Below are 26,667 nucleotides of genomic sequence, written 5' to 3'. Positions count from 1 at the left end.
TGTGGCCCAAAAACCAAAATTAATTAATTAATTAAAAAGGCAATACTAACAAAAATAGTTTTGTTTTGTTTTTCTGAGCTCCCAGAGATGTAAGAAGCTGGTGCTTTGTGACATTAGTGAGCCCTTCGGTTTGCAAGGACAGTGTTGCTACACTGTGGTTGCTTTCTTTCTTTTTTTTTGTTTTTTGTTTTTTGGGTCACACCCGGCAGCGCTCAGGTTTTACTCCTGGCTCTGTGCTCAGAAATTGCTCCTGGCAGGTTTAGGGGACCATATGGGATTCTGGGATTCGAACCACTGACCTGCACGAAAGGCAAATGCCTTACCTCCATGCTATCTCTCCAGCCTGTGATTGCTTTCAACAGCATTTCTTGTCTGGTTATCTTATGCCCATGGCTTTCTTGTCACCTGAGACACTTGGACACAGGGATTTTGCAGAAGCTCAGCTGTGTGTTGTCATGCATATCTCGAGGTGCAGTGTCTCTGCCAAGAGAATAGAAAAGCTGTTTTCTCAGCTACAGGAATTATTCACTAGAAAGCTTATAATAATTTATCTCTCCAGGAACAGATCCAGCCATGCATAACCAGTCTGGTTTAGGTCAATTTAGTGTTTTAATATTTAAACTACTATAATGTTGTGTGTGTTTGTGCTGTAGGCATCAATTCCAGGCCTTTAGACATGTAGGGCATGTGCTCTACCACTAAGCTATACCCTCACTCCAACCCCAAAATTACATTACAAAATTTTAGGGACTGGAGAGATAGCATAGTGGATAGGGGCCAGGGCTTAGCAGTCCTGGCCAGAAATGTTTCAGAAGTTGCACCAGCTATCCGTGTCTTTCTGACCTTCTATTTACTAGTCAGATCTGTATTCAGAGATGTTAGCTCTTGGGCACGAAAGCTTGGGGTCCCACAGAATTCCTTGGCAGTGAGTTAGCAGAGCCTTCTCGCAGGGCATATAGTTCTTAGAGCCCCACATACCCATAGCCTGTTCCAGCCTCCAGTGAAGTCTGTCAGGAGGTAGGAGCAGTCAGCTTTCTTGCTTCCAGGATCTCATTGCTCCTGTTTTTACTATTGTGAGTGTACATTTTTAATCAGAAGTTAGAATTCTTTTATATTTAAAAAGCCTTTTCTCTGTTTTACTTATATTTTTATTGGGGTGGGGTGTATTTAGGTCACACTGGCCCTTGGTTCTGTTCTCAGAGATCACTCCTGGTGGACTTAAAGACCATGTAGAGTGCTGGGAATCAAACCCAGGTCTGCCTTGTACAAGACAAAGTACTGTCTCTCTCCAATCCCTCAGATGCTAGGTCTTTTCTGTCTTATTTATTTATTTATTTTGATTTTGGGGTCACACCTGGCAGCACTCAGGGGTTACTCCTGGCTCTGCACTCAGAAGTCGCTTCTGGCAGGCTCGAGGGAACATATGGAATGTCAGTATTCAAACCACTGTCTGTCCTGATCAGCTACGTGCAGGGCAAATGCCCTACTGCTGTGCTATCTCTCCGGCCCCTTTACTTACATTTATTACTTGATTTATTTATTTGATTGATTGGCTTTGGGACCACACCCAGCTCTGCACTCAGAAATCACCCCTGCCAGGCTGAGGGACCATATGGGATGTTGGGATTCGAACCGGTTCGTCCCTGGTCAGCTGCATGCAAGGCAAATGTCCTATGTCTGTGCTATCTCTCCAGCCCCTAAAATGTGTTTTTAAGCATGTCATTGAAGAAAATTCTAAAGAACAAAGCATCAAATTAGCCAGAAAGGTGTGTGAAAATATATAATGCAGATCACATAATGCAGATCACCTGCCTGCTAGATAAATTGAATTTGTCCTGTGGATGGCATGCCCAGGGGCCATTAGAGTTAGGGAAGCTAATCATGAAAACCTTTCCTAATCATCTGTCTTTATACAGCTTATTAGTTTATAATAGAATAAGGTGTTTTCAAGCCATCTTTCTCATTAAATTCTTGTTAGATATTAACTTCATTTGTTTACCCTTCTTCTCACAGAGTCTCCCCAATATTCTCACCGACGATCGGTTTAAAGTTATGTTTGAGAATCCTGACTTCCAAGTAGATGAACAAAGTGAAGAATTTAGACTTTTGAACCCACTTGTTTCAAAAATTAGCGAGAAAAGGAAGAAGAAACTGCGACTCTTGGAGCAACAAGAGCTTCATGAAAAGGTAACATGCTCTTTATCACAGATTACTCAAAGTTAGAAGAACCTTTGAATAGGCAGAGATTCAGGGGATGTAGATCTGGGACGTTGTGTCTTCATCTTAGGTATAGATTTGGGAGGGGGTGTTCCTTCAGATTAGGCATAGGGATGTGTGGGTGTGTGGGTCTGTTTGTTGGGTTTGGGGGAAAAGAGTTGCTGCTAACTATTTTGTTTCAGGAAGAGGAAGAAGAACTGGAAGGAAAAGCAAGTGATGCAGAAAGTTCTGAGAGTTCTGATGATGAAAAAGAGTGGGTTGAAGAAGTCAGGAAACAGCGGAGACTCCTCCAACAGGAGGAAAGAGCGAAGAGGCAGGAACAGCGCAGGGAGGATCAGCAGACAGTCCTCAAGCCGCAGTTCTACGAGATCAAAGCAGGAGAAGAATTTAGGAGCTTCAAAGATTCAGCCACGAAGCAGAAGCTGATGAAGTGAGTACCGCACTCTGGGTGATAGAGCCTGCCTGGGCCTAGTTCTGTGGTTTACCATAGGGACCAGGTTCATTGGGACTTAGTGTGAGGACCCTGGGCAAGTCACTGTTCCAGCACACAGACCTGTACTGGGGTCAGAGTCACAACTTTGTCAATTGTAATTTTTATAAAGTAAAGTATAGCCCTATGTGGAGTGATATATAGATACTAGGAAACGCTGAAGCCACAAAATTTATAATCCTTTGTTCTTGTTTTATTACCCATCAGCTTCCTCATCTGTAGGTATTCTATTATATTAATCTACAGTTATCCTTTGCCCAATAGGTTAGAATTTCTTGGCACAGTAGTAATTAAGAGGCAAACATTCTTGGGGGCAGGAGCGATAGTACTGCAGGTAAGGCTCTTGGTTTGCATGTAGCCAACTCTGGTTCAATCCCACATCCCATATGCTCCCCCAAAAACCACCAGAGATATTTCCTCAGTGTTGGAGTAACTCCTGATTATTGCCAGGCGTGTCCCCAAAAAGCAAAACAAACAAAAAGATGCAATACATTCTTTGCTTCTTAAGAAAAAGCTATTTTTAGGGGCCAGAACAATAGCATAGTGGGTAGAACATTTACCTTTCACGTGGCCAACCTGGGCTTGATCCCAGGCATCCTGCATGCTCCCCGAACCTGCCAGGAGTGATTTCTGAGGTCAGAGTCAGAAGTAACCCCTAAGTAACCCCATTTGAAGTGCCCCTCTCCCCATTAAAAAAAAAAAAACATTTTTTTAAAGCAGTTTATTTACGTAATGATTGATTGATTGGTTTTTTGGGCTCTGTGCTCAGAAATCACTCCTGACATGCTCAGAGGACCACATGGGATGCCAGGAATCAAACGAGGTCCATCCCAGGTTGGCCACATGCAAAGCAAATGCCCTACCACTGTGCTATCTCTCAGGCCCCAGAAAAAGCTATTTTATTTATTGGGGATTGTGGGAACGTAGGGAGCCTCCCAGTGCTCAGGAGGAGCCAGGGGCCCTTCCAGCAATCCTCTGCCAACCTGCAGAGGGTGTGGTGCTACACGGCCCATAGTGTCAAGACCTTCAGGGCTGCTCCTCACAGTCCTCAGGGCACTGACACAGTGCTGGGGATCAGACTTGGGTTGGCCTCATGCAGAACATGTGCCTTAGGCCCTGTCCTGGAAGATTATTTTTCTTTTGACACCCCCCTCCCCACAAAGGTTATTTTAAATGAAAATTTCACTTATATCTACCACATTTCACTTTCCCCGATTACTGAAAAGGTCCTTTGGAAAACTGCTAGAAAAGTTTAAGTCTTTTGTAGGAAAATCTGAGAGAAGAGAAGAAATGGTATTCTAGAACAGTCAGGGACACTCAGGCAGAGAAGAGATTGCTGGCTGTCAGGGCTGGAGAAGGAGAAGGGGCCCTAGCAGGGAAAGAGCACTGACTTTGAGTCTGGGAAGATGGAAGGTTCTTGAAAATGGGTAGCGGTGATGGTTGAACGCAGGTGAATGTACTTAATGCCACTGAACCCTTCAATTAAGAGAGTCAGGATGAGACTAACAGTGGTCCTCAGACTACAGCCCACGAGCCACATATTGTATTTTTCCTGTTTTGTTTCTTCACTTCAAAGTAAGATATATGCAGTGTGCTGGATAGGAATTTGTTCACCATTTTTGGTTTTACTATAGTCCAGCCCTCCAACGGTCTGAGGGACAGTAAACTGGCCCCCTGTTTAAAAAGTTTGAGGACCGCTGGACTAGAGAGATGGTTTAACAGTGTGGGGCACAGGCTTTGCCTACAGGAGGCCCACGTTCCATTCCTAGCTTCACAGGGTTCCCTGAGCACTGCTGGGTATAGCCCCAAAATAGAGAAAGGGAGAAAATGGAAAAATATTTTTTAATTATTCTCCCACCTTTCTTTTCCCTTCCCCAACTTTGTCATTGGTTTTGTTGATTTTGTTGCAGTGAGCTCAGGTTGTGCCCAAGCTGCAGTGCCCTCAGGTCACACACATGGCCACAGTGCTCACTGAGGCCCACATGCCTTTATTCCTCTCCACATTTGTTTGGTTTGGGTTTGGGGCTGCTTCTGACTCTGTACTTGGGAACTGTGCGTTGCTGGGCACTGAACCCCACTTCAGCCCTGGGAGCCATCTTTCTGGCCCTGCCTGTCCTAATGTGGGTCTCACACTCTGATCAAGGACCCCTTGTCTGTGAACAACTGATTGTCATGTGTCCCAGCAGGGGAACAGATAAGGTTCTTTTGTTTTGTTTTGTTTGTTTTTGGGTCACACCCAGCAGCACTCAGGGCTTACTCCTGGCTCTTTGCTCAGAAATCACCCCTGGCAGGCTCGGGGACCATATGGGGTGCTGGGATTCAAACCACCATCCTTCTGCATGCAAGGCAAATACCCTACCTCCATGCCATATCTCCTCAGCCCCCAGATAAGGTTCTTGACTTGTGTTAGGGAAGAGAGATGTGCTCCATGCATGTTTACTTAACCCTTCCAGCAGAGTTGGGAACCTTGACCATTCCGAGAGCCTTTCCATTTAGCGCCAGTGCACTCTCCAAATTCTGGTTCCAACTAACAACAGATGCTGGTGAGCAGAGAAGCTAATCATAGATGTCTTTGATGTCTTAATAGCTTTGGGGAATATTTTCTTCAAAAGAAACCTTGCCTTCCCCCCCTTAGATCCCTTGAGATATAATTTGTTTAACCCACAGCTACAAATCACCTAAGAGTGTATCAGTCTTTGCATTTTTGTGTCTTCAGAGTATGGGACCTTCACTACAGTCAACAGTTCATTCTAGAACATTTACATCAACATATTGATCCCTATCCCTTTAGCATTGACCCCCTATCTACCCTCACCTCTACCATCTTATTCCCACACTACCAATTTACCTACTTTCTGCCCATTTTCCTTCTTCGGACAGTTCTTCTCAGTGATGGCTATATATGGTCCCATTTCTCTCATTAGCCCTAATGTCATCGCCATTGGCTGTGGTGTGGCACAAACTTGTACATTTCATTTGTCCTCTCGCCACCTGATGACCTGCTGTATAGCTGCATCACGTTTTAGGTAGACAGTCCCCAGTGCAGAGACATTGCAGTTGCTTCTGTTTTTTGGCTAGTACAACTAATACCAATATAAAAGCTGATCATTTAAGTTTTTGTGTGGACATAATTTGGTTTCCATTACCTATAGTCTGGCCCCAATGTTTTTCTTGAAGTTCTGCTCAGAAAGCAAAGAGAAGGGGGGCAGGAGAGATAGCATGGAGGTAGGGCATTTGCCTCACATGAAGAAGGATGGTGGTTTGAATCCGGCATCCCATTTGGTCCCCCAAGTCTACCAGGAGCAATTTCTGAGCATAGAGCCAGGAGTAACCCCTGAGCGTCACCAGGTGTGACCCAAAAACCAAAAACCAAAAGAAAGAAAAAAGAAAGAGAAGAATGGTTATTTTTAATACTCAGATTCTGTGGAGTGAACAACTTTGTCGAATTATCTGCTGTTTTTGTCTTGCTTTGTTTACTTATCCCTTACTTTTGACTTAGTATCTAGAACCAAAAGGGTATTGGATAAGTTCTTGTTGAAAAACGTTTGATCTATGGCCAGGGATCTAGCTCTGCAGCAAAATCAACAAATAGTAATATGTACCGTATTTTCTGGCGTATAAGACTTTTGAAACAAAAAAAGTCAACCGAAAATCAGGGGTCGTCTTATATGCTGAGTATATCCCGAAAAATGTTACAATATGCCACTAAACGAAAATTGTCTGAATATTGCCACAAAACGAATTTTCCAACTCGATCCTGCACCAATCACTGCCAGGCTGCTCGGACTGCCTCTCTAACTCAGCCAATCCAAGCAGGCTTTTTATGCATGCAAATTAGACAATGTTCTGGACCCGAATCTACACTGTCAAAAGCCTGCTCAGATTGGCCTGAGTCAGAGAGGAAGTCTATTACAGTATAACCTTTGAACCTTTGCTTGTTGTGATTGGCTCAATGTGGTACATACAGTTGCAGCACAGGAACGTTCTGTCTGATACAGCAAATATAGGCCTAAATCTTGTTTTAACTGCAGAATTAGAGGGTCGTCTTATACGCCAGCAAATACGATAATATGTAATTTACACATGTAAATTGTGTACATATTATGTAATTTACATATGTAAATATGTAATAGGAATGTGTACTTCCTATATATATAAATATAAATATATATCTTTTACTCTATCTCCCTTTTTTCCCTCTCACTCTCTCTTCTCTCTTCCTCTCTTTCTCTCTCCCCTCTGTCCTCCCCCTCCTCCTCTCTCTCCCTTTCTCTCCCTTCCCCCCTCTCATTTTCTCAGTTCTGATTATGAATTGTCTCTGTTTTAGAGACAAATGCAGGGAGAATGAGACCCAGAACCAAATTATTGAAAAGCCCATCTAAGAATGAACACTGCACATATAAACATAGTACAACTTTGCCTGGTTACTAATTTAATTTCAAAAGAGAATGGAAGAGCCTGACTGGGGTGGATAGTCTATCATGGATTGCTAATGCATGAAAGGAGGCAGAATGTATGACAACTTTCAGGCTAAGTGCAGTGAGCTGGGTGCTTACAGTATGCAGTGGCTAAGGGCCTTCCTATAACACTCAGTGGAATAATGCATGTGGTAGGTGAGGTGGTACAGAAATGTGTGGGTTCAGGAGATCCAGCCTCAATCTTCTTGCACAGTTGAAGCTGGAGTATAGAGCTCAGAGCTGCAGTGCATGAGAACAGGAAATATCTCCTTGAGTTTAGGGTAATAGCCACGCTATTAACAGTACAAAGTACAAATGTATTGGGGCAGTAGATGAAATTGTAGAGATGTCATTCTTAGGCCAATCACCTGCGACTACTGTGTGTTTCAAAATAGGAAAAGGCCATGAGGTTTTTGGTGTTTGTTTGTTTGTTTGTTTTATTTTGTTTTGTTTTGGTTTTTGGTTTTTGGGTCACACCCAGAGGCACTCCAGGGTTAATTCTGGCTCTAAGCTCAGAAATCGCTCCTGGCAGGCTTGGGGCACCATATGGGATGCTGGGGTTTGAACCACTGTCCTTCTGCATGTAAGTCAAACACTACCTCCATGCTTTCTCTCCGGCCCCGGGACCAGTTTCTTAAGCCCACAAACAACATGTCTTTTTAGAGAGTTGATGAGTGAATCAAAGTTGTTTTGCTTTTTCAAATACCAGGAAATATGAGTATAGATTAGTTACTCAGCAATATGATTAGTAACTTCGACTTATTCCAAAACTATACATATGTGTGTACATATATGCATATTTGTGCGGGAACATGAGTCTAGATAATTCAGATTCTGAACACAGTGATAGATCATCATTCTTGAGAAGTTGAGCAGTGAAAGAGAATTTTATAACTTGATCAGAAACAGATTTTCAGCGTGAGAGGAGCAGGAGAGAGACTAACATTAGGAAAAGGAAACTTAATGAGTGGGGGTGTGGCGCACTGAGGTGATGACAGCACAGGGCTTGGATAAGGAGTCGGAGGGCCTGGGACTGGGTACACAGGTTGAAGTAGCTCAGGAAGAACCAGAGAGACAAGAGAGGGAAATCTCTGTTTCTAGGGAGAGAGACCCACAGGTTTATGCTGGCCAAACAATCAGCCTCTTGAGTCTGGGGTCAGTGCACAGCGGTCACAAATGCTGGGGGTGCCAAAGACTGTAGTGACTGAAGGCTTTTCCTTCCCCTCAGTAATAAGTACTACCTGCTGGGTGGCCTTTCCCTTCATTTTATGAAAGCATTCTTTGAAGTGCCTGCCCTGTGGTAGGCTCCAGAAACACAGATTTTTCAAACCTTCCCCACCTTTAAGGAGCTCATCTTCTTCCCGGGGTGGTTCAATAATTCACATCACCCCCACTGTGTTTTCCACTCCTCGAGTTAGCTGTGTGTGACCAGGTCACTCTGGCCTCCATCAGCTCTCTTCACTGAATGGGAAGAACTTGAAGAGTTACAGTCTTGATTCTGTAGAAATGTTTAAAATCTATTATTAAAAGCAATGTGATTCCAGGCTAACACGTGAAGAAAAATCTTTTGATATTCTTAGTAATATGTACTGTTATATAAGAATACTTTCATGATTGTCCTTAATGCAGAATAAAAGGTGTAAACCTCAGGCTGGTGTGATAGTCGAGCAGATAGGGTTCTTGCTTATCTTGCACATTGCTAACCCAGCATAATCCTTGGCATCCCATATATGGTTCCCTGAGCACTGCCAGAAGTAATTCCTGAGTGCAGAGTCAGAATACCTAATGAGCATTGCTGGTTGTGACACTCCCCCAAACCCCCCAATTTTAAATATTAAAAATGTAAAAGGTGAGGGAAGTTAGTACAGAGGATAGGGCACTTGCCTTGCACTCGGTCAACCCAGGTCCGATCCCTGGCATCCCATATGGCTCCCCCGAGCCTGCCAGGAGTGATTCCTGAGCACTGCTGGGTGTGGCCCTCAAACAGGACTCTTAACAAAAGTATAAATCTCTCTTGTACAGCCAAATTCCCTCTCTGGGGTAATTGTGTATGTGTTGATTTAGATTCAGTCACCCCTTGATATGTACACACATATGTGTGACTTTTGCTTTTCTTCCTTTGACATGAATAGATGATACTATCCTCTTCGCGAGTAACTGGCTCATTGAGTTTTATGGTAACTTTTGAAATGCTTTCTTTCTGAGTGTAAGTATACATGGTCTACCTATGTCTGTGTGACGTCAGTAATTCATAGCGTGGCTGGGTATATATTCTACCCCCTAGTTTGGGGGTATTATTTCTTGGTTTACTCTACACCTCTTTACAGCGGTAAACTATGTCTCTGTGTGACAGATTTCATGGAGAGTAGTACCTAGTGAAATGTTCCAAATCTCAGAGGCACACCTTGAGGTAGAGAAGCCACCACAGGCTTTTCAGTTCTCTGGGCTCTGCATTAGAGTGCTCACTGCTGCAGTGGCTGTGAGCAGTTGTGTAGTTGGCTCTTATGTGATTGGTTTGGGTTTTTTTGACTTTGGGCCCATTCCCAGTGGTACTCAAGGATTACTCCAGACTCTGCTTGAGGGTCACTCCCAGTGGTGCTGAGAACCATGAGGTACTGGGGCTCAAACTGCAGGCTCCTGCATCTTCCCATGTTGAGTTCTTTCTGGTACAGAAAGCTGATAGATGAAATACCTGTCTATGGTCCTTGAGATCAGAGATTTAAAGCAACATAAGCAGTACCAGGATGTGGCTCATTGGTAGAACACTTGCCTTGTATGTGTGTACCCCTGGTTTTGGTCCCTGGTGTCACCCCCCAAAATACAAAATAAATCAATATAACCAATTAAAAGCATTGAAATTACTGCAAGATTTCACCTTTTCTTTTTTTTTCTTTTCCTTTTCTTTTTTTTTCTTTCTTTTTTTTTTTTTTTTTTGGTTTTTGGTTTTTGGGCCACACCCAGCGGTGCTCAGGGGTTACTCCTGGCTGTCTGCTCAGAAATAGCTCCTGGCAGGCACGGGGGACCATATGGGACACCGGGATTCGAACCAACCACCTTTGGTCCTGGATCGGCTGCTTGCAAGGCAAACACCGCTGTGCTATCTCTCCGGGTCCACCTTTTCTTATAGCTATATAATAATTTGTTATATATATATATATATGCCATAGCTTCTTTATCCATTCTTCTGTTATTGGATGTTTGACCTGTTTCCATATCTATGCTATTACATTTAGCATTACAGTGAACAGTAGTGTGCATATATCATTTTGAGTTAATATTTTGTGATCTTGGGATAGATTAAAAGCCTTCTTTTGCATCACAAAAATATTAATATTTGTCCATGTATACCATAAAAGTGTCATTCATCTATCCTGTAGCATCAACTAAATGTTTGGATTGACTTTTTCCCCTGTGCCCCTTTATCTTCAGGATAACCCGACTGATATGTGTGTCCTTTCCCACATAGCCATCTCCATCTTGTAAAAGTGATTCCACTCTGGTCCCTCTCCAGCTCTCACCTATCTTCTTAGTGATCTCCATGAAAGGCAGGCTTTTACGTATTCATCTTGTGACAAATTTTTTTTTTTCTTTAAGATTTGTATCTTTCTGTCAACTAGAAAGGGCAAAATGCTGACAGACCCAAATGAAATAAGATTGGGGGTGGGGTACCCCCGCTGAGAAGAAGGGCTGCCATAAGATTATTTTATGCCTTTTGTCCTAACTACTAGCGTGTTCCGGCATCTGTCTCCTTAAATCTTGTCTCGGGCTGAATTCACACTCCAGCGAGGCAAGCTTTGGAAGAGCTGGTTAGCAGCCACATTCTGTAAACTGACTTTCAAAGGGAGGGAAGTGGAACTTGCTTTAATGTAGAAATCTCCACACTCAGTCCCCCTGTCTGATCTTCTGCCACGGCTCGTTCTAAAATTTGGCTTGTCTCTCCAGGCAGCCTAGACAGAACAAGTTTTTACAAGCACACATCGAAAGTACCTTGAGCGAAAACCAGAACTTATATCATGGAGGAAATAAGGTCATTCTTGAAAGAGTAGTAATTTCCCACCTATTTGCTTGAAAAGTCTTTTTCTTCCCAAATTAGTGTTTTCTGAGTACCACCTTGTCTCGTTGACTCCCTAGTTCCTGCCAGCTTTCAGAGCCTATAAAAGGAGAGAATGAGAACGGGGCAGGCAAGTTGGAGGAATTTGCTTAGACTCACATAATCCTTCTGTACATGAATCTGTTTCCCTTCACTTCTGGTTTCTTGTCTCAAGAAAAGGCAGCTCAGCTGAATCGTTAATGCATTCAGCTTGTCATGCAGAAGCTTGTCGATGCCAGGACTTCCTGGACATGTTTTCTGAATAAAACTGTATAAATCAAGGATGGTGTGACACAAGCCTGGAAACTGACACTGGGATCCTGGGCTTAAGCCTGAATCCTTATGTGGCCTGAGGCAAGTCATTTAACATCTTGCCTCCCTTTTTGCCATCTATAAAGGATAAATACTTCTGTCTCAGCCATGTTGAAAGGATTAATTAGTTAGTCTGTAAAGAACTTTGAAGATGAAAAGTACTTTAAAAGTGCTTCTTAATAACATTATTGCTTAGAAAAGAGTGCCACTTTTATGCTAACCACTTTATGTCTCAAATCATATAAAGAAGGTATGTTTAGTAAGTTACTGAGGGTCATAAACTAGAGATAAATGTCTCATGGTGAGAACATCAAACAGTAGCTTCAGAATTTCAAAGAAGCCGTCACTTTGTCTTATAGATGATTTAGGGGCTATATTCTCCTCAATAATTAGTTTCAAAGATCTGATTTTGGGAAAAAGAAGACCCTCTGCACAATTCACACACAATTTTTTTTTTATGCGATCAAGTTCTTATTTTGGTATAAACTTTTGTTTTAGAGGATACATTCAGGGTTTTATATTGGGGGGGGGGGTATAGAGGTAGCTCACTTGCCTGTGGTCACTCTGTTCTCAGGATACCATACAGACAGTACCAGAGATCAAATTTGGGTTGAACAGAGCACATCAAGTTTCTTAACCCCTGTGCTTTCTCTCTATCTGTCCCCTCCATTGAGTTGAGTTTTAGGGTTGGGTTTTTTGGGGGAATGGAGAAGGTTTGGGTCACATCCAGCAGTGCTCAGGGGTTACTTCTGGCTCTACGCTCAGAAATTGATCCTAACAGGCATGGGGGACCATATGGGAGATTAGGGTCTATTCAGGGTTGGACACGTGCAAGGTAAATGCCCTACCACTGTTATTGCTTCGGCCCCGTGCAAGTTGGGAGGGAAGTGTGTGCCTCCTTTTTTTTTTTTTTTTTAATTTTACTTATCTAAAGAAAAGGCATTCCATAGTTGACATAATTGATCATAATACATTTGTTTCCAGATAAGTGAAAGCAAAGTTACTGGGGGGGAAAAAGGAAATTAAAAAAAAAAAAAAGATGGAAGAGAGAAAAGGAAAAAATACAGTAGCAAGTTTATTTGTGAAAATTGTTGAATCACCAGTGAAGTCATTAATACAGTGACGGATGGTTTAGTAAGCTCTTGTTATATGTCCAGTCTGTTAAATTGGGGTTTTCCTTTAGGGATGACAGCATCAAACAAATGAAGTTGTCCAGAAATTCAAAGTGATGATACTACAAAATTTAGGGGCATATACACAGCTGCCAGTCTCCTGGAAGAAGGTGCAGTTCAAACATGGTGACTGCATTTGTGGGTGTGGTTACAGTTGCCAGGCTTTCCCAGAAGAAGGAAGATAACAGGGAAAGGTGCCAGCACTTGCTCCAAATTAAGTCCTGGTGATATCAGCCCAACAGCCCACATACTTGAAGTGTGGTCAAATCAGAGTCCCTTCAGGGTATCGTAGAGAGTCAGTAGTGAGATAGATCATCAGAAAACAGTGATTCTGGATGATGTAGGCATCGAGCATGGCTTTGGTAGGGTAGGGGCTATGCCTACCCTCTCCTCCTGAGATGTCCAGCTTTGTGCTTCCTGGGCTGGTGTAGCCAGAATCTTTCAAGGCTGGTTTACATCTCATTTTTGAGAAAAGAGTGAGTCTATGAAGCTGGCCTAGTCAACCATGGTCTCCTTTTGGGTTTGTTTTATTGGGGGGGTTTTGTTTTGGTTTTTGGTTTTGGGCCACACCCAGTGACGCTCAGGGGCTACTCCTGGCCATGCACTCAGAAATCTCTCCTGGCTTGGGGGACCATATGGGACGCCAGGGGATCGAACCGTGGTCTGTCCTAGGCTAGTGCGGGCAAGGCAGATACCTTACCGCATGAGCCACCGCTTTGGCCCCTCTTTTTGTTTTTAAAGTAGAAAGAAGAGAATGTTCTTCCCCCTCTCAGTTGCATCAAAAGAGCATGAGGTGGGGGCTACCAGTACAACCACTCCGGCTTCGGACAGGGCCGCCACTACACCAGCTGAGCCCTGAACCAGGATCCCCACGTCCGGCTCATGCCTCCCCACCCCCTGCAAGACCTAGAAACTTCTAGGTGCTGAGTTATGGACTTAAGCATGCGAGACTCGAGGGCAGCAGGCCTGACCTTGGCCCGGCTTGGCCTGGCCATGGCCTGAGCATTCCTTGGTCTTCATTGGAAAATTCTTGCTTGGTTGGTTTTTCTTTGGTTGTTTTTGTTTTGTTTAGTTTTGTTTTTAAATGGACTTAGATCTGCTGTTTACTACTTGGCAGACTATGGGCAGCGTCTCTCTGAAGAGTTTGTTTTTGTTTCTAGAGGTGGTGGCCTTGGACTGACCAGTAAGTAGACTTGATTTCACAGTCAGAACTCGCATACCTTTATTTCATTTTTTAGAAACTACTTAATGAAGGGCCCTAGTGATGGCGCAGCAGTAGGGCATCCGCCTTGCATGCAGATGACCCAGAACGGACCTCGGACTGTGGTTCGATTCCCTGGCGTCCCATATGGTCCCCCCAAGCCAGGAGTGATTTCTGAGTGCATAACCAGGAATAACCCCTGGCATCACCGGGGTGGCCCAAAACCCAGAAAAAAAACCTACTTGATGAGTAGCTTTTATGTTTGTGGTATGCAGTTTTGAAAATGAGGATTGGCCTACTTTTGTTTTGTTTTGTTTTTTAAACCCCACCCCCCCCCCATACACCACTTGGAAGGTAACCAAGGTCATAAGAGCCCTTTTTCGTTTTTCCTTCCAAGTATCCTAAGATGTCGCTTTGCCCAACACAATTCTGCCCTGATGGGTTTTTTTGGGTTTGTTTGTTTGTTTGTTTGTTTGGATTCAGAGAGGTCTTGCTTCACATGATGGGACTTTTTAAGCCTGGCCCTTTTTCACTGAGCTCTTCTGCACATTCAGCACCTTACTATTGCCCCCTTGCCCTTACCACGGAACTCGACCCCTTACATGCGACTCTTGACAAACCCTGACAGATCACAAAAGTCCAACTTCCAGTTGTGAACCTGCCCTTGGAGGGAGGGCCTTTTAGTTCAAGTCTAGTAACTCCAAGGACGCCCGAAACCAGAACTTAAGTTCCTCCATCAATCTTCTTTTTTACTTGAAATCTGCTCGAGGAAAAACGGCAAAAAAAAAGCCCACACACTTGAGTTTTGTCTTAAGCACGGGTTGATACAACATACCATTGGGCAGGAGACCATTTTTGGTTTTTGTTTTCGCTGTGGAAGAAATGCACTACCAGTTCACAAGAAGCAGGACACTTTTTTTTTTTTTTTTTTTTGGCTTAGTGCAGGAGGCCCTTTTTATTGCTGCAGAAAACAAAAGCCCAGCTGAGTAGGTGTGCCCCGCTCTCCTTCCCAAAATCTCCTGGAAGCTCCTTGCTGGGTTTTTGTTTTACATAAATATTGTCAAGCTGTGAAAGGAAAAATTGACTGGAGTGAAAGGCGAGCAATAAATAAAAGTCTGTTCCTTCTCTTAAAAAAAAAAAAAAAAGAGCATGAGGATGTTGTCTTATTTAACCTGTTCTAGAGGGGTTAGAGCTGATGTCAAAACTCACTGTAAGGGCATCTCTTTAGACTCGGTTCCACTGTTTTCTTTCTACCAAATTCATGACAAAGGACAAAGTTCTTACATAAAACTTCATTGTCACAGCATGCAATGAAAAATTATGTAAATGATGTGGAATTCAAATCTAGCATCTTGATTGTAAAGCAGAGATGGATGGTGTTAATTAGCCTTGTGAGAGTTCATTGCAAGGCACAGCAAAGCACAACAGGGACCTAACAGTGATAAGGAAATCCTAGAAAAGTGTGGGTAAGATGGTCAGAAAACAAGATGGATTAAATTGGTGGGGAAATGCGCCAGAAAAAAAATTATTCAAGTAAGAAATTGAAGGGGAAGGCACGTAAAAATAACAGTGAAGAGGGCTGGATTGGAACTTCCTTCTGGAATTGCTTCTGTTCTCTACAAAACTATGTCATCAGTCTTGCTCCCAGTAGTTCTAACCGTGCTGAGTGTGGTCTGCAGAGCTAATACGGTGAGGAAGGAACCTCTTCTCATAGCCCTTCCCTGCTGCTGAAATACATCACTTGAGCATGGTTTAAAGATTAAATGCCACAGAAGCGTAAGTGCTGCTGACCATTGCAATAATTACATGCTTCAGAAGTATGATTCTGTGAGATAAATGAGCAGACACTGAAATATTTGCTATTGCTACTTAAAATAATAAATGAGGGGGTGTTTGTGGCAGACATTCTTTTTACAACATGTTTATTAAACGAGGATTGAATGAATATAAATGCCTTTCATTCTTTCCATTGTGTCAGATGTCATTTTCTGTCTTTATCAAAGATGTCAGATGTGATCATGTGATCAGACCTGATTAAAGCTTTCCAGAGACCAAATCAAAACACAGTACTAATTATTATTATCATTGTCTTCATTTTCCTACAGCAAAACCCTTGAAGAGCGTGTGAAACGGGAAGCCAAAAATGCACCTTTGAACGTGTCAGACACTACAGTTGGCAGCAAACAGTTAACATTTACATTAAAGAAGGTAAGTTTTTGTTGCTGCCTTTGAATTAATTCTTCACTGAAAAAATATGTTCCTCCTCGTTGTGTGGTGAGTGCTTCAGACTTCAGCGCTGTCTTGCCACACTTGTCTCTGTTGGGGAGCTGTGCTCAGGTTCTAGCACTTTCCCAGAATCCAGGGACCATCCTTGGGTTAAGAGCAGCACAGTGCTTGGCCCTGGCAGAGCCAATCATGTTTCCAGCCCTGGTAGGCCTCTGAGAACATAAGGGCTGCTAGAGACCCAGCCAGGTGATTTCAGATCACTGGGCAGCTTTGCAGAGCCCAAGTCATGACTTAGTCTGTCCACGTACAGACTGGTGTGAGCCTGCAGGGGAAGTTTGAGAACCACTGATCTAAGGCTATAAAAGAACAGGTAAGGTTTTTTGGGAAACACCAAGATTTGGTGAGTTCTCCATTCAGGCTTACCTGGGGTTTGGAGTTCCAGAAGGTAGTGTTTTCCCAACTGGAACAATGCATTGCTGGCATGACATAAGAGAGAAAGCTGCTGGGTCATGACAGCTGTTCAGCTTTTTGCAACGGTGCTGACTCTTCTCCAATAGCTGCACCCCGCTGCATTCCCAGCAGCAACTTTCCCTGTGTCCTCACCAAGTTACTGTTTGTCTTCTTAGAGCCAGCCTTGTGGGTGTGGCGAGGGTCTCAGGGTCATTTGATTGGGGAGTCTGGTGACAATGATATACTCTGATTTTTGGCTTTTTGTGTTCTCTGAGAACATGTGTGTTCTCTGAGATTCTCATTTCCTGTTCTTTCTCTTCTGGTCTTCAGAAGAGTATGGTGTATCCAGGAGTCTCGCTAAAATGAGAACAACTTTTTTTTTTTTTTTTTGGTTTTTGGGTTTTTGGGTCACACCTGGCGGTGCTCAGGGGTTACTCCTGGCTGTCTGCTCAGAAATAGCACCTGGCAGGCACGGGGGACCATATGGGACACCAGGATTCGAACCAACCATCTTTGGTCCTGGATTGGCTGCTTGCAAGGCAAACGCCGCTGTGCTATCTCTCCAGGCCCAGAACAACTTTTTAGTTCTCGGTGTGAAAAGCTTTTTAATGGGAAAAAAAAAATCTCTATATAGAGCACATTTGCCCTTTCACATATCTTAGTTTTTTTTTGTTTTTGTTTTTTTTTTAAGTTTTAGGGCTACACCAGTGGTGCTTGGGGGTCATTTCTGACTCTGCTTTCAGGAATTACTCTTGGCAGTGCACAGGGGACAGTATGGGATGTCGGTGATTGAACTTGAGTTGGCTGCATGCAAGGCAAGCACACTACTTGCTGTAATATTGATCCAATCTCACACATATCTTGTCTAAAGAAGCTAAACATCGTCAAGTGGCTTGGTGTGGCCCATTCCTAGTTTCTTATATATTCTCCAATTCATCCCAGTATTTCTTGGTTCCCTCTGAGATAGGGATGCTGTGTAATTGGCTGGCAGGAGCCAGCAGCCCAGGGGCTCTTTCAGGAGCTGAAATCACTCCCTGCTACCCTAGCACAGACAGTGTCCTGTATTCCAAGAGGGCCCCCTCCCCCCTGGGGGCTTGTATCTGCCCAACCTTTTCAGTCAGAAAACTTGAGGATCAGATTTTCATTTCCAGAGCTTCGCGCTACAGTGAAAATACTATGATTAGGGCCCGGAGAGATAGCACAGCGGCGTTTGCCTTGCAAGCAGCCAATCCAGGACCAAAGGTGGTTGGTTCAAATCCCGGTGTCCCATATGGTCCCCCGTGCCTGCCAGGAACTATTTCTGAGCAGACAGCCAGGAGTAACCCCTGAGCACCGCCGGGTGTGGCCCCCCAAAACAAAACAAAAAAAAAAAAAACTATGATTATGAAAAGCTGTTTCTTTACAAGCAGAGCCAAGTCAAAACTGAAATAACCTTCTTAGTGGAGCCAGGCAGACTTTGCAACTGATTTTGAGAGTGCAGGAGTTAGTACTTGGTCTGTGTCTGTCTTATCACTTGGCTAACAAAACTTTAACTGTCAGTCTCAGCTTTCTTCAAGAACATCTGGAGAATTGTGCATTTTGGTTAGTACTCGATTTATACCAGCTGCATGATCTGTCCTGTTAAAATTGAATTTCCATACATTCTACACTGGGAATAAATTAGAGGGGGATAGTTCTATATTATTATTTAAAATTGGCTAGAGACAATGCTCAGTTGATCCAAATCCGGATTAAAATTTGGGTTTTTGGTTTGGTTTGGTTTGGTTTTTGATTTTTGGGCCATACCCACAATGCTCAGAGATTACTCTTGGCTCTCTGCTCAGAAATTACTCCTGGCAGGCATGGGGGACCATATGAGATGCCGGGGTTTGAACCACCATTGGTCCTGGGTCAGCTGCTTTCAAGGCAAATGCCCTACTGCTGCGCTCTCTCTTCGGCCCCCAGATTAAAAATTTCTTTTCCAGGGGCCAAGACAATAGCACAGCAGGTAGAGTGCTTCTCTTGCACATGGCTGACCTGGGTTCGGTCCCCAGCACCCCAAGTATCACTCAGAGTGGTCCCTAAGTACAGAGACAGGAGTAAACCCTGTCTGGTTTGCCAGACCACCAGATATGATTTCCAAATAAGGAAATTTTACTTCTCACAATCCCTTATCTGTTCTTCGGTCTGTGTGCAGGGCTGTAGGCAAGGAGCTGGGCCTGGAGCAGGAAGAGAGGGAAAAGCAAAGTCACAGGGAGCCCAGTGGCCCCTTAATCAAGACTAGTCCACTGTAGAGTCCCTGTGCTTCAGAGAGAAGCAAGAGAGACTTTTCCCCTACCCACCCAACCCCATCTGCTCCTCTCAAAATAATATGCTCCTGGAAGCGGCGTTGCCTGCAAGAGGAAAGTGTTCATATTGGAGCTGTTGAAAGCTCCTGCACTATTTAGCTTTATTATTAACACACATGTCTTTTCCTGAAATTACTTGAATAAGAAGTGCTTGGTAGGTGGGGGGATGCTTGGGTTTGAGGCCACACCCAGCAGTGCTCAGGCTTACTCCTGGCTCTGTGCTCAAGGATCAGTCCTGGCATGCCCAGAAGGGCCATATGGAAAGTAGCAATTAGCAGAAAACTGGCAGAGATCAAACCCAGGTCAGCTTACTATCTCCAGCCCTGGATCAGAAATGTTCTGTTTCGCAACTGCAGGAAGAGAAGGCTGTCAGGACCAGACTGGAGCCTTCCTGGGTCTGCTGGGGTGGACCCTTCCCTCAGCTCGTTGTATCTCTTATCCATGCTGGGTGTCAGACATCAATGGCACACAGGGCAGATCAGCCATCGTTCATGGTGCTGGCAGAAGGCAATACTGTCTGGGCAGACAAGGCTAGAGCAGCCCGCAGGGGGGCGTGCATGGAGTCTGCCAGATAGTCTCCCAGGGGAAAGAGAACTGCTCCTGAATTTTAGACTATACACCCAATGGTTCTCAGGGTTCACTCCTGGTGTTATGATGGGGAGAGAGAGGATAGGGTCAATTGAAACCTTAACCCAAAGAGCAGTCAGAAGTTGTTGGAAAGTTCCAATTAATAGAAAACTGGCATGTCACTTAAAAAGTAATAATGATGGGGCGGGACCTAGGAGAGCAGCTGGATGCAGCCCTAGCATCCAACTGACCCAGGGTTCATTCCCAGTACTATGTCATGCCAGCATCTCTGCAGCCCTGGAGGCCCCAGCACCCCTGAGTCTTGCCAGAGACTTACCTGTAGGGGCCCTGGGTGAACGTGAAGCTCTGTGTCTGGAAGTTGAGGACTGGACTGAAGAGGGTTGACAGGCAAGAGCCTCCCTGGGCAGAGGTGCCTGTGGCATTGCTGGGTGCACTGGAGACAGAGTGCAACAGGATGCAGACAGGGCAGGCTGGAGACACCCATGAGGAGGTGTGGAGACTCTTCTAGACTAACATGCATTCTAGACTAACTAATACTGCAAGTTTCAGCACCATCCTGGCATGTGGAGACCCTGGGAGTGAGTCCCAAAAGCACACCCAGGAAGAGAGAGGGGAAGTAGTTGCCGGTTCACAGAGAAGCATCAATCACTGATGCAGGAGCAGGGTTGGCAGCAGAGCTTCTGAGCTCTACTAACTTGGTTCCTTCGGGGCCAAGAGACTGTGCAGGACTAAGGCACTTGCCTGGGATGCAGCCGATACACTTCAGTTCCTGCCACCAGCATTGGGTCCCCTGAGCACCACCAGGAGTGACCCCTGAGCACCACTGGGTATGTAGCCTAAAGACCAAAACAGCAACAAAAACTTAGCCCCTAACTGCTTTCTCTGTTTACCTTCTGTGTAGCTGTTGTTCCAACTACGAGTTTTTTCTTTGGCATCTAGTAGCTGGTCATGGTGCTATTGCGCACAGAGGGTGTGGAGCAGCTTGGCAAATGGGCACCTATAGGGAGCCACTGCCCCTAGAACTGGCTGACAACCACCCCACCCCATGTTTCACAGGGCTGGGGTCTGGCTGGTGTTTGAGAGGGGAGTTTGAAACAGCCCCAGATCTGGTGAACACCTGCCTGTTTGTGGCCCCAGTATACTTGGAGTGCACAGGAACAGGTTTTTTTACTCTTCAGACTATGAACAGACTAACAGTCTGCTTTATAGACAGAAGTCATGGACAGTCAAAGCACTAAGTGGAGTCTAATGAGATGAGGATTCTGGTAGCACCATCCCTGCAAAAGCCTCTCCAGCGTGTCAGTCTGGGGTTCAGAGCCGCAGGCTGTGTCTGCTGCTCTGCCCAGGGCTGCTGGAGTCAGCCTGCTCCTGCTCTTCCTGCCAAGCCGAGTCCCCTCACCACCCGATGCCCGGCCATGGTGGCGCCGTGGGAGGTGCCGTGCTACCACAAAGGGGGGGGGTGTCGGTTTCTCTTCTCACCCGCTCGCTTCTCCTCTCCTTTCCCCCTCCAGTCTGAGCAGCAGAAGCAGCAGCAGGAGGCCGAGAAACTGCACCGCCAGGAGCGGAAGACGCTACGACGTTCAGCCGGTCACCTGAGGTCCAAATCTCGGAGAGGGCGGCCATTTCGCTGAGCTGGCATGAGGGGCACCCCAACGGGCAGTGCTTTCCCTGGAAGAGCCTTGCACACCCCCATGGAGCACATACACAGATCTTGAGATGTTTGCACGGGCAGGGAGCCGGCAACTACCCTGGGCAGGCCTGGAAACAGAACTACACCCAATTGTCCTGTGTCCCCCAGAGACAAGGCAACAGCTTAGTCAGCTCCTCTCCTGACTTTGTCTTTCTGCCCCGAGTATGATCCAGCACTACGGGCTGTGTGTTCCTCTTCAGGTGTGCGGGTTCCACAGGTGAAACGTGTGGCCTGGAACGAAAAGTCAAGTCATTCGGACTCAAGAAGTTGGCCTAAGAAGGTGACTGTGTCCTGAAGCCAGGGTGACACTGCCCAGAACTGCCCCGTCCTACCCCAAGCGTGTTGACTGCTCTCCTCACGTCTGAATATATGTGTTTGTCTAGAATTTTGTAATCAATATTTTTATGCCTAGAGAATATAATTTAACAGTAACGGCCACCTTAAGCAAGAGATGGAAGGTGCTGATGATTTCAACTTGGCACAAGACTAAATACAATTCCACTCCCCCCTTCCTATTTCTTAAATGCCATTGGAGACAAATTGCTGCAGAAAATATGTATTGAAAATAAAAATTTATTTGAACTACTGCTATGAGTGAGCTTCTCAAGTAAATTTGAGAGTTAATTTTGGTCTCATTAGATTTTCAGGTGTGGGTGTGATTTTGGAGGGCTTCAGCATTTCTCTTAGGCACAGCTGGAGCAGCACCTGTTGGTGAGATGTTGGTGGGAGAGCTAAGGCGATTGGGGTGCAAACAGCTATGGAGCCAGGCTGTCAGCCCTGTGTCTAGTCGGGCCAGCTCCAGACCTGGTCTTCTGTCCTGTCCCTTTCTTTTTAGCCTCATCTATACCTCCCCAGGTTATCTTCATCTCTCTTTCCTAGGCCCCCGTACCCCATTTCTGACATACGCCACTAGCAAGGAGCTACAATTTCTGGGTGTTTCCCTGTGGTATGCAGAGTGGAATTTATTTAGGTAGGAAAGTATATTGGGAAGGGTCTTTGGTGTAGACAGTCACAAAAGGAGTCTCTTTCCACCTGGCAGCCCACCTGGGTTGGTGGTGCTCCAGCTTCTTCCTAGCCCTGGGACCCCCCACTTTCTCTTTCTGCCAATAGAGCCGAGACTCCTATTCAGGAACTTTCTCTTCCCAAAGGTCTGCTTACTTTCCCTGACCTTCCTTTCTCATCCCTCTCCCACGCTGGTTTCTTCCGATACCTTTTTTCCAGGTGACAGACTCATCCACACCACGCCTGGCTTCCTGAGCTCTTTATTTAGGACGACCTCCCTGTGGTGTGGTGTAGGCAGCCAGTTAGTTCCAGCATCTAATTCCCAAAGTACCGAGGGTGGGTCCATACTGCCTGGTCCCAGAGGATGTCTCCTTGGTTCTGGTACTGATACTGGCCCAGGCTTGATTCCCAGCCCTGGTTCCTACCCACTGGCTATTTATTTCACTCTTGAGTTTTGTTTTCCTCCTATATAATGAGCAAAGAAATTAGCTTGGGGACGGTTGGAGGAAGTTCTTAGTCCTGGTCAGCATCTGGACAGCTTGAGGCGCTCAGACAGCTGCTAGAGCAGGGGTCTCAAATTCGTGGCCCGCGGACCTTTTGCGGCCCTCCAAACAACATTTTGTGGCCTGCAGCCAGCCTTCAAATATCGCAGTATTTGCGATTATTCGCTTACCAAATAATCGCAATAAAAATTGCATTAGTAAGAAAAAAATCGCATTAAACATTCGCATACCCCGAGCAGTTCCGTTTGGGGTATGCAAATGTTTAATCGATTTTTTGCGATTTTTTTTCTTACTGATGCGATTTTTTATTGCGACTATTCGGTAAGCGAAATCCTTTATGCGGCCCTGCCTCACCCCGACTTTGCCTCTTGCGGCCCCCAAGTAAATTGAGTTTGAGACTCCTGTGCTAGAGCTACTTTCGTGGCCTTGCCTTGTGCATGCACACACAATTCTGAACTCTGCAGTCTGCATCTCCAGAGTTTGCTAGAGCAAAAGGAGTCAGCTTTTGTTCTAGAGGGTTCTTTTTTTGGTTTTGGTTTTGGGGCCATACCCAGTAGCATTCAAGAGTTACTCCTGACTCTGTGCTTAGAAATCCTCCTGGCAGGGCCAGAGAGATGGCATGGAGGTAAGGTGTTTGCCTTGCATGCAAAAGGTCGGTGGTTCAAATTCCAGCATCCCATATGGTCCCCGAGCCTGCCAGGGGCGATTTCTGAGCATAGAGCCAAGAGTGACCCCTGAGCACTGCCAGGTGTGACCTAAAAACCAAAAACCAAAAAAAAAAAAAAAAAGAAAAAGAAAAGAAATCCTCCTGGCAGGCTCAAGGGACTATATGGGATGTCAGGGATCTAACCTAGGTCCATCCTGGGTCGGCCATGTGCAAGGAAAATGCCCTACCACTATGCTATCTCTTCGGCCCCCCTAGAAGGTTCTTGAAGGGGTCAGCAGAGGAGCTCTGAGTGGAAGTCCTTGGTGAATCTGGAACAATCAGACTCAACAGCACTGAAACAGATCTCAGCTGCAGCCACTGAACTTTGTAATGTGCCTGTCAGGGTGACGGTGGGGGGGGGTGGGGGGGGTGGTGTAGGGAATGACGTAGTATGGAACCATTGGTGGTGGAATTGGTGTTGAAGTCTCTATACCTAAAACTCAATCATCAATAATTTTGTAAACCACGGTTCTTTAAATAAAAGAAAAAAAATTTTGATTAAAAGAAGGAAATGGGGGCCGGGCGGTGGCGCTGGAGGTAAGGTGCCTGCCTTACCTGCGCTAGCCTAGGAGACGGACCGCGGTTCGATCCCCCGGCGTCCCATATGGTCCCCCAAGCCAGGAGCGACTTCTGAGCGCATAGCCAGGAGTAACCCCTGAGCGTTACCGGGTGTGGCCCAAAAAAAACCAAAAAAAAAAAAAAAAAAAAGAAGGAAATGTACTGAATAGATCAATGTTCCAGGTATTCTTCAGACAGAGCCTCTTTGGGGGTTCAGATCCCTGACACCTCCCAGAAGTCTCCCATGTAAAAGTAGGTTGGGTGGCATGCTTCACTGTTCTGTTTATGCAAAAAGATGGATTTTAGGACCGGAGAGAAAGTATAGCAGGTAAGGCACTTGCCTTGGATGTAGCTGACCCAGGTTTGATCATGGCATCCCATATAGTCCCCTGAGCACTGCCAGAATTGACCCCTGAACTCAGAACAAGGAATAAGCTCTGAGCATTACTAGGAGTGGCCCCCCAAAAAGGTGGCTTTCAGCAATTGCGGGTAGTGGTGACTCAGGGTACAGAGCATAATTGGGACCCACTGGGTCCTGTTTCTAATTCGGGTAAACCCCACACTGCTTGTCCATTGCCCATGGTGTCCCCTCACAGCACACGATTCTTGCCTAATCCCTGGAAATAACTCCTCACAGAGTCTGTATATGCTTTCTACCAACACTTGTAAACACATAAGACTATGCTATTTATGATGCTTTTCATACTCCAAACAGGCTGTGTTAGCCACAGTGATAAGGGTGGACATTTTCCAAATTTGTACGTAGAGAGAGATCTCCCTCAATCTCTTGTATAAACTTGAGAGCAGTCGTTTTATTATGACTGATCCACAGAGTATTAAATTCTTCTATTGAGGATTATGCCAAAAATTAAAAGCGCCCTTTAAAATCCTTTGTAGGGCTTTGCTCTTTAAGCCTGTATTTTCCCTTGAAGATGGGTCTCTCTTGCTTGTCACAAGTTCACTATTTTCATTTTGGAGAAGCCTGGTTCTCTCTTGAACACGCATCTTTCTTTAAAAAACAAAACAAACAAACAAAAACTCTTGCTAGAGCAATAGAAAAATGGGTAAGGCACTTACTTGCCTTCTATACAGCTGACCCAAGTTTTATTTCCAGCACCCAATATTATCCCCTAAGCATCGTCAAAGAGTGATTACTTTTATTTTTTTATTTATTTTGGGGCCACACCTGGCAGCAGGCTCTGGGGACCATATGAGTCGCTGGGGATCGAACCTGGGTTAGTCCTGGGTTGGCCACATGCAAGGCAAATGCCCTACCCACTGCTAGTACTCCTGCTCCAAGAGTTAATTTCTGAGTGCAAAGCCAGGAGTGAATCCTGAGCAGTATGGTGTGGCCCAAAAACAACAACAACAACAACAAACTAACTTGCATCATTACATACACACACAGAAAATTCTCTGAAGAGACTGTAATAGGACAACTCAGAGCACGTGCCTGGCATGGATCTGGCCTGGGTTCGATTCCTGGCACCACATGAATCTCAAGCATCATTGGAGGTGGCTCTGAAAACCTCCAGCACTGCAGGGTGATGCAGGTAATCCCTGTGGTCGAGGGCCCAAACAACCTTAACTCCTTGGGCCTTTGTACTGAACCATCGCCTGAGAATCACTGGTGGGACAACCCAATCTAAGGACTACTTGGGAGGTACCCCAAAAGATCATAAGATAAAATCTGGATCGTTTGTTTGGGTAGTTGGTTGGTTTTGGACACACCGGGCAGTACTCAGGGATCAGCATCTAAAAGCACCATATATGGTGCTGGAGACAGAACCTTGGACAGCCGTGTGCAAGTACAAGGCAAATACCCCTCTTGTGCTATTTTTTTTGTTTTTGGTTTTTGTTTTGTTTTTGTTTTTGGGCCACACCCATTGACGCTCAGGGTTTACTCCTGGCTATGTGCTCAGAAATCGCTCCTGGCTTGGGGGGACCATATGGGACACAGGGGGGATTGTACCTCAGTCCATCCTAAGCTAGCACTTGTAAAGCAGACACCTTACCTTTAAAACCACTGCTTCGGCCCCCTCTTGCGCTATTTTTTGAATGAACACAACAGATCTATATACCCAAGCAATATCAACAGCATTTCAGTTTCTTGTTCCATTTATGGAATTAGAAATAATTCCAGTAAGACTGTAGTTGGAGCATTTTTTAATCAATAGATCCACCATTTGTCCCAGGGCAGAAACAAAGACTTGTAACGTAATTGGTCTTATTTTAATAACAGTCTGGGGAACAGTGTGTGAGGTCCTTGTGGGTCCTAAAAGGGTGTATGGGTCTCTGTGTGTGTCTTCCCTCTCCTGGGAAAGGCCTGCAGTCATCCTCCAACTACTGAGAAAAAAGCTCAGTGGGTCAGAGCAGAGGGGGTTTTTGGCCCAGCCTGAGCCACTGGGAGGTTTCAGGAGTTCAAAAAGAGGGGTGGTTTGGGGAGGGGTGAAATAGGGTTTTATGGGTTTTGTTTAGGGAACACATCCAGAGGTGCTCAGGGATTACTACTGGCTCTGCACTCAGGAATCACTCCTGGCAATACTTAGGGGAACCATACACGATGCCAGATCTCAAATCCAGATAAGCCATGTGCGAGGTAAGTGCCCTATCCACTGTACTATTGCTCTAGTCTAGACTGAAAGAGGTTTTCTGGACCAGGGTTGGCTTGGGGGTGC

At 45.2% G+C, this 26,667-nt stretch overlaps 1 protein-coding gene across 1 annotated transcript in view; it reads left to right on the top strand.

The window, feature by feature from the left end:
- The window catches only part of NOL10 (nucleolar protein 10), a 112,971-nt gene extending 91,620 nt beyond the window's left edge, over positions 1 to 21,351 (top strand). The window contains exons 18-21 of the mRNA XM_049784517.1: positions 2,014 to 2,187; positions 2,400 to 2,647; positions 16,045 to 16,147; positions 21,042 to 21,351. Coding sequence (XP_049640474.1) covers positions 2,014 to 2,187; positions 2,400 to 2,647; positions 16,045 to 16,147; positions 21,042 to 21,161 — 645 coding nt within the window. The 3' untranslated portion in view covers positions 21,162 to 21,351. The remainder of the gene's footprint in view (positions 1 to 2,013; positions 2,188 to 2,399; positions 2,648 to 16,044; positions 16,148 to 21,041) is intronic.
- The last annotated feature ends 5,316 nt before the right edge of the window (positions 21,352 to 26,667 follow it).

This window comes from Suncus etruscus, chromosome 12 (genome assembly GCF_024139225.1).
Source record: "Suncus etruscus isolate mSunEtr1 chromosome 12, mSunEtr1.pri.cur, whole genome shotgun sequence".
NCBI lineage: Eukaryota > Metazoa > Chordata > Mammalia > Eulipotyphla > Soricidae > Suncus > Suncus etruscus.
This window is presented reverse-complemented; position numbering and strand designations above follow the sequence as displayed.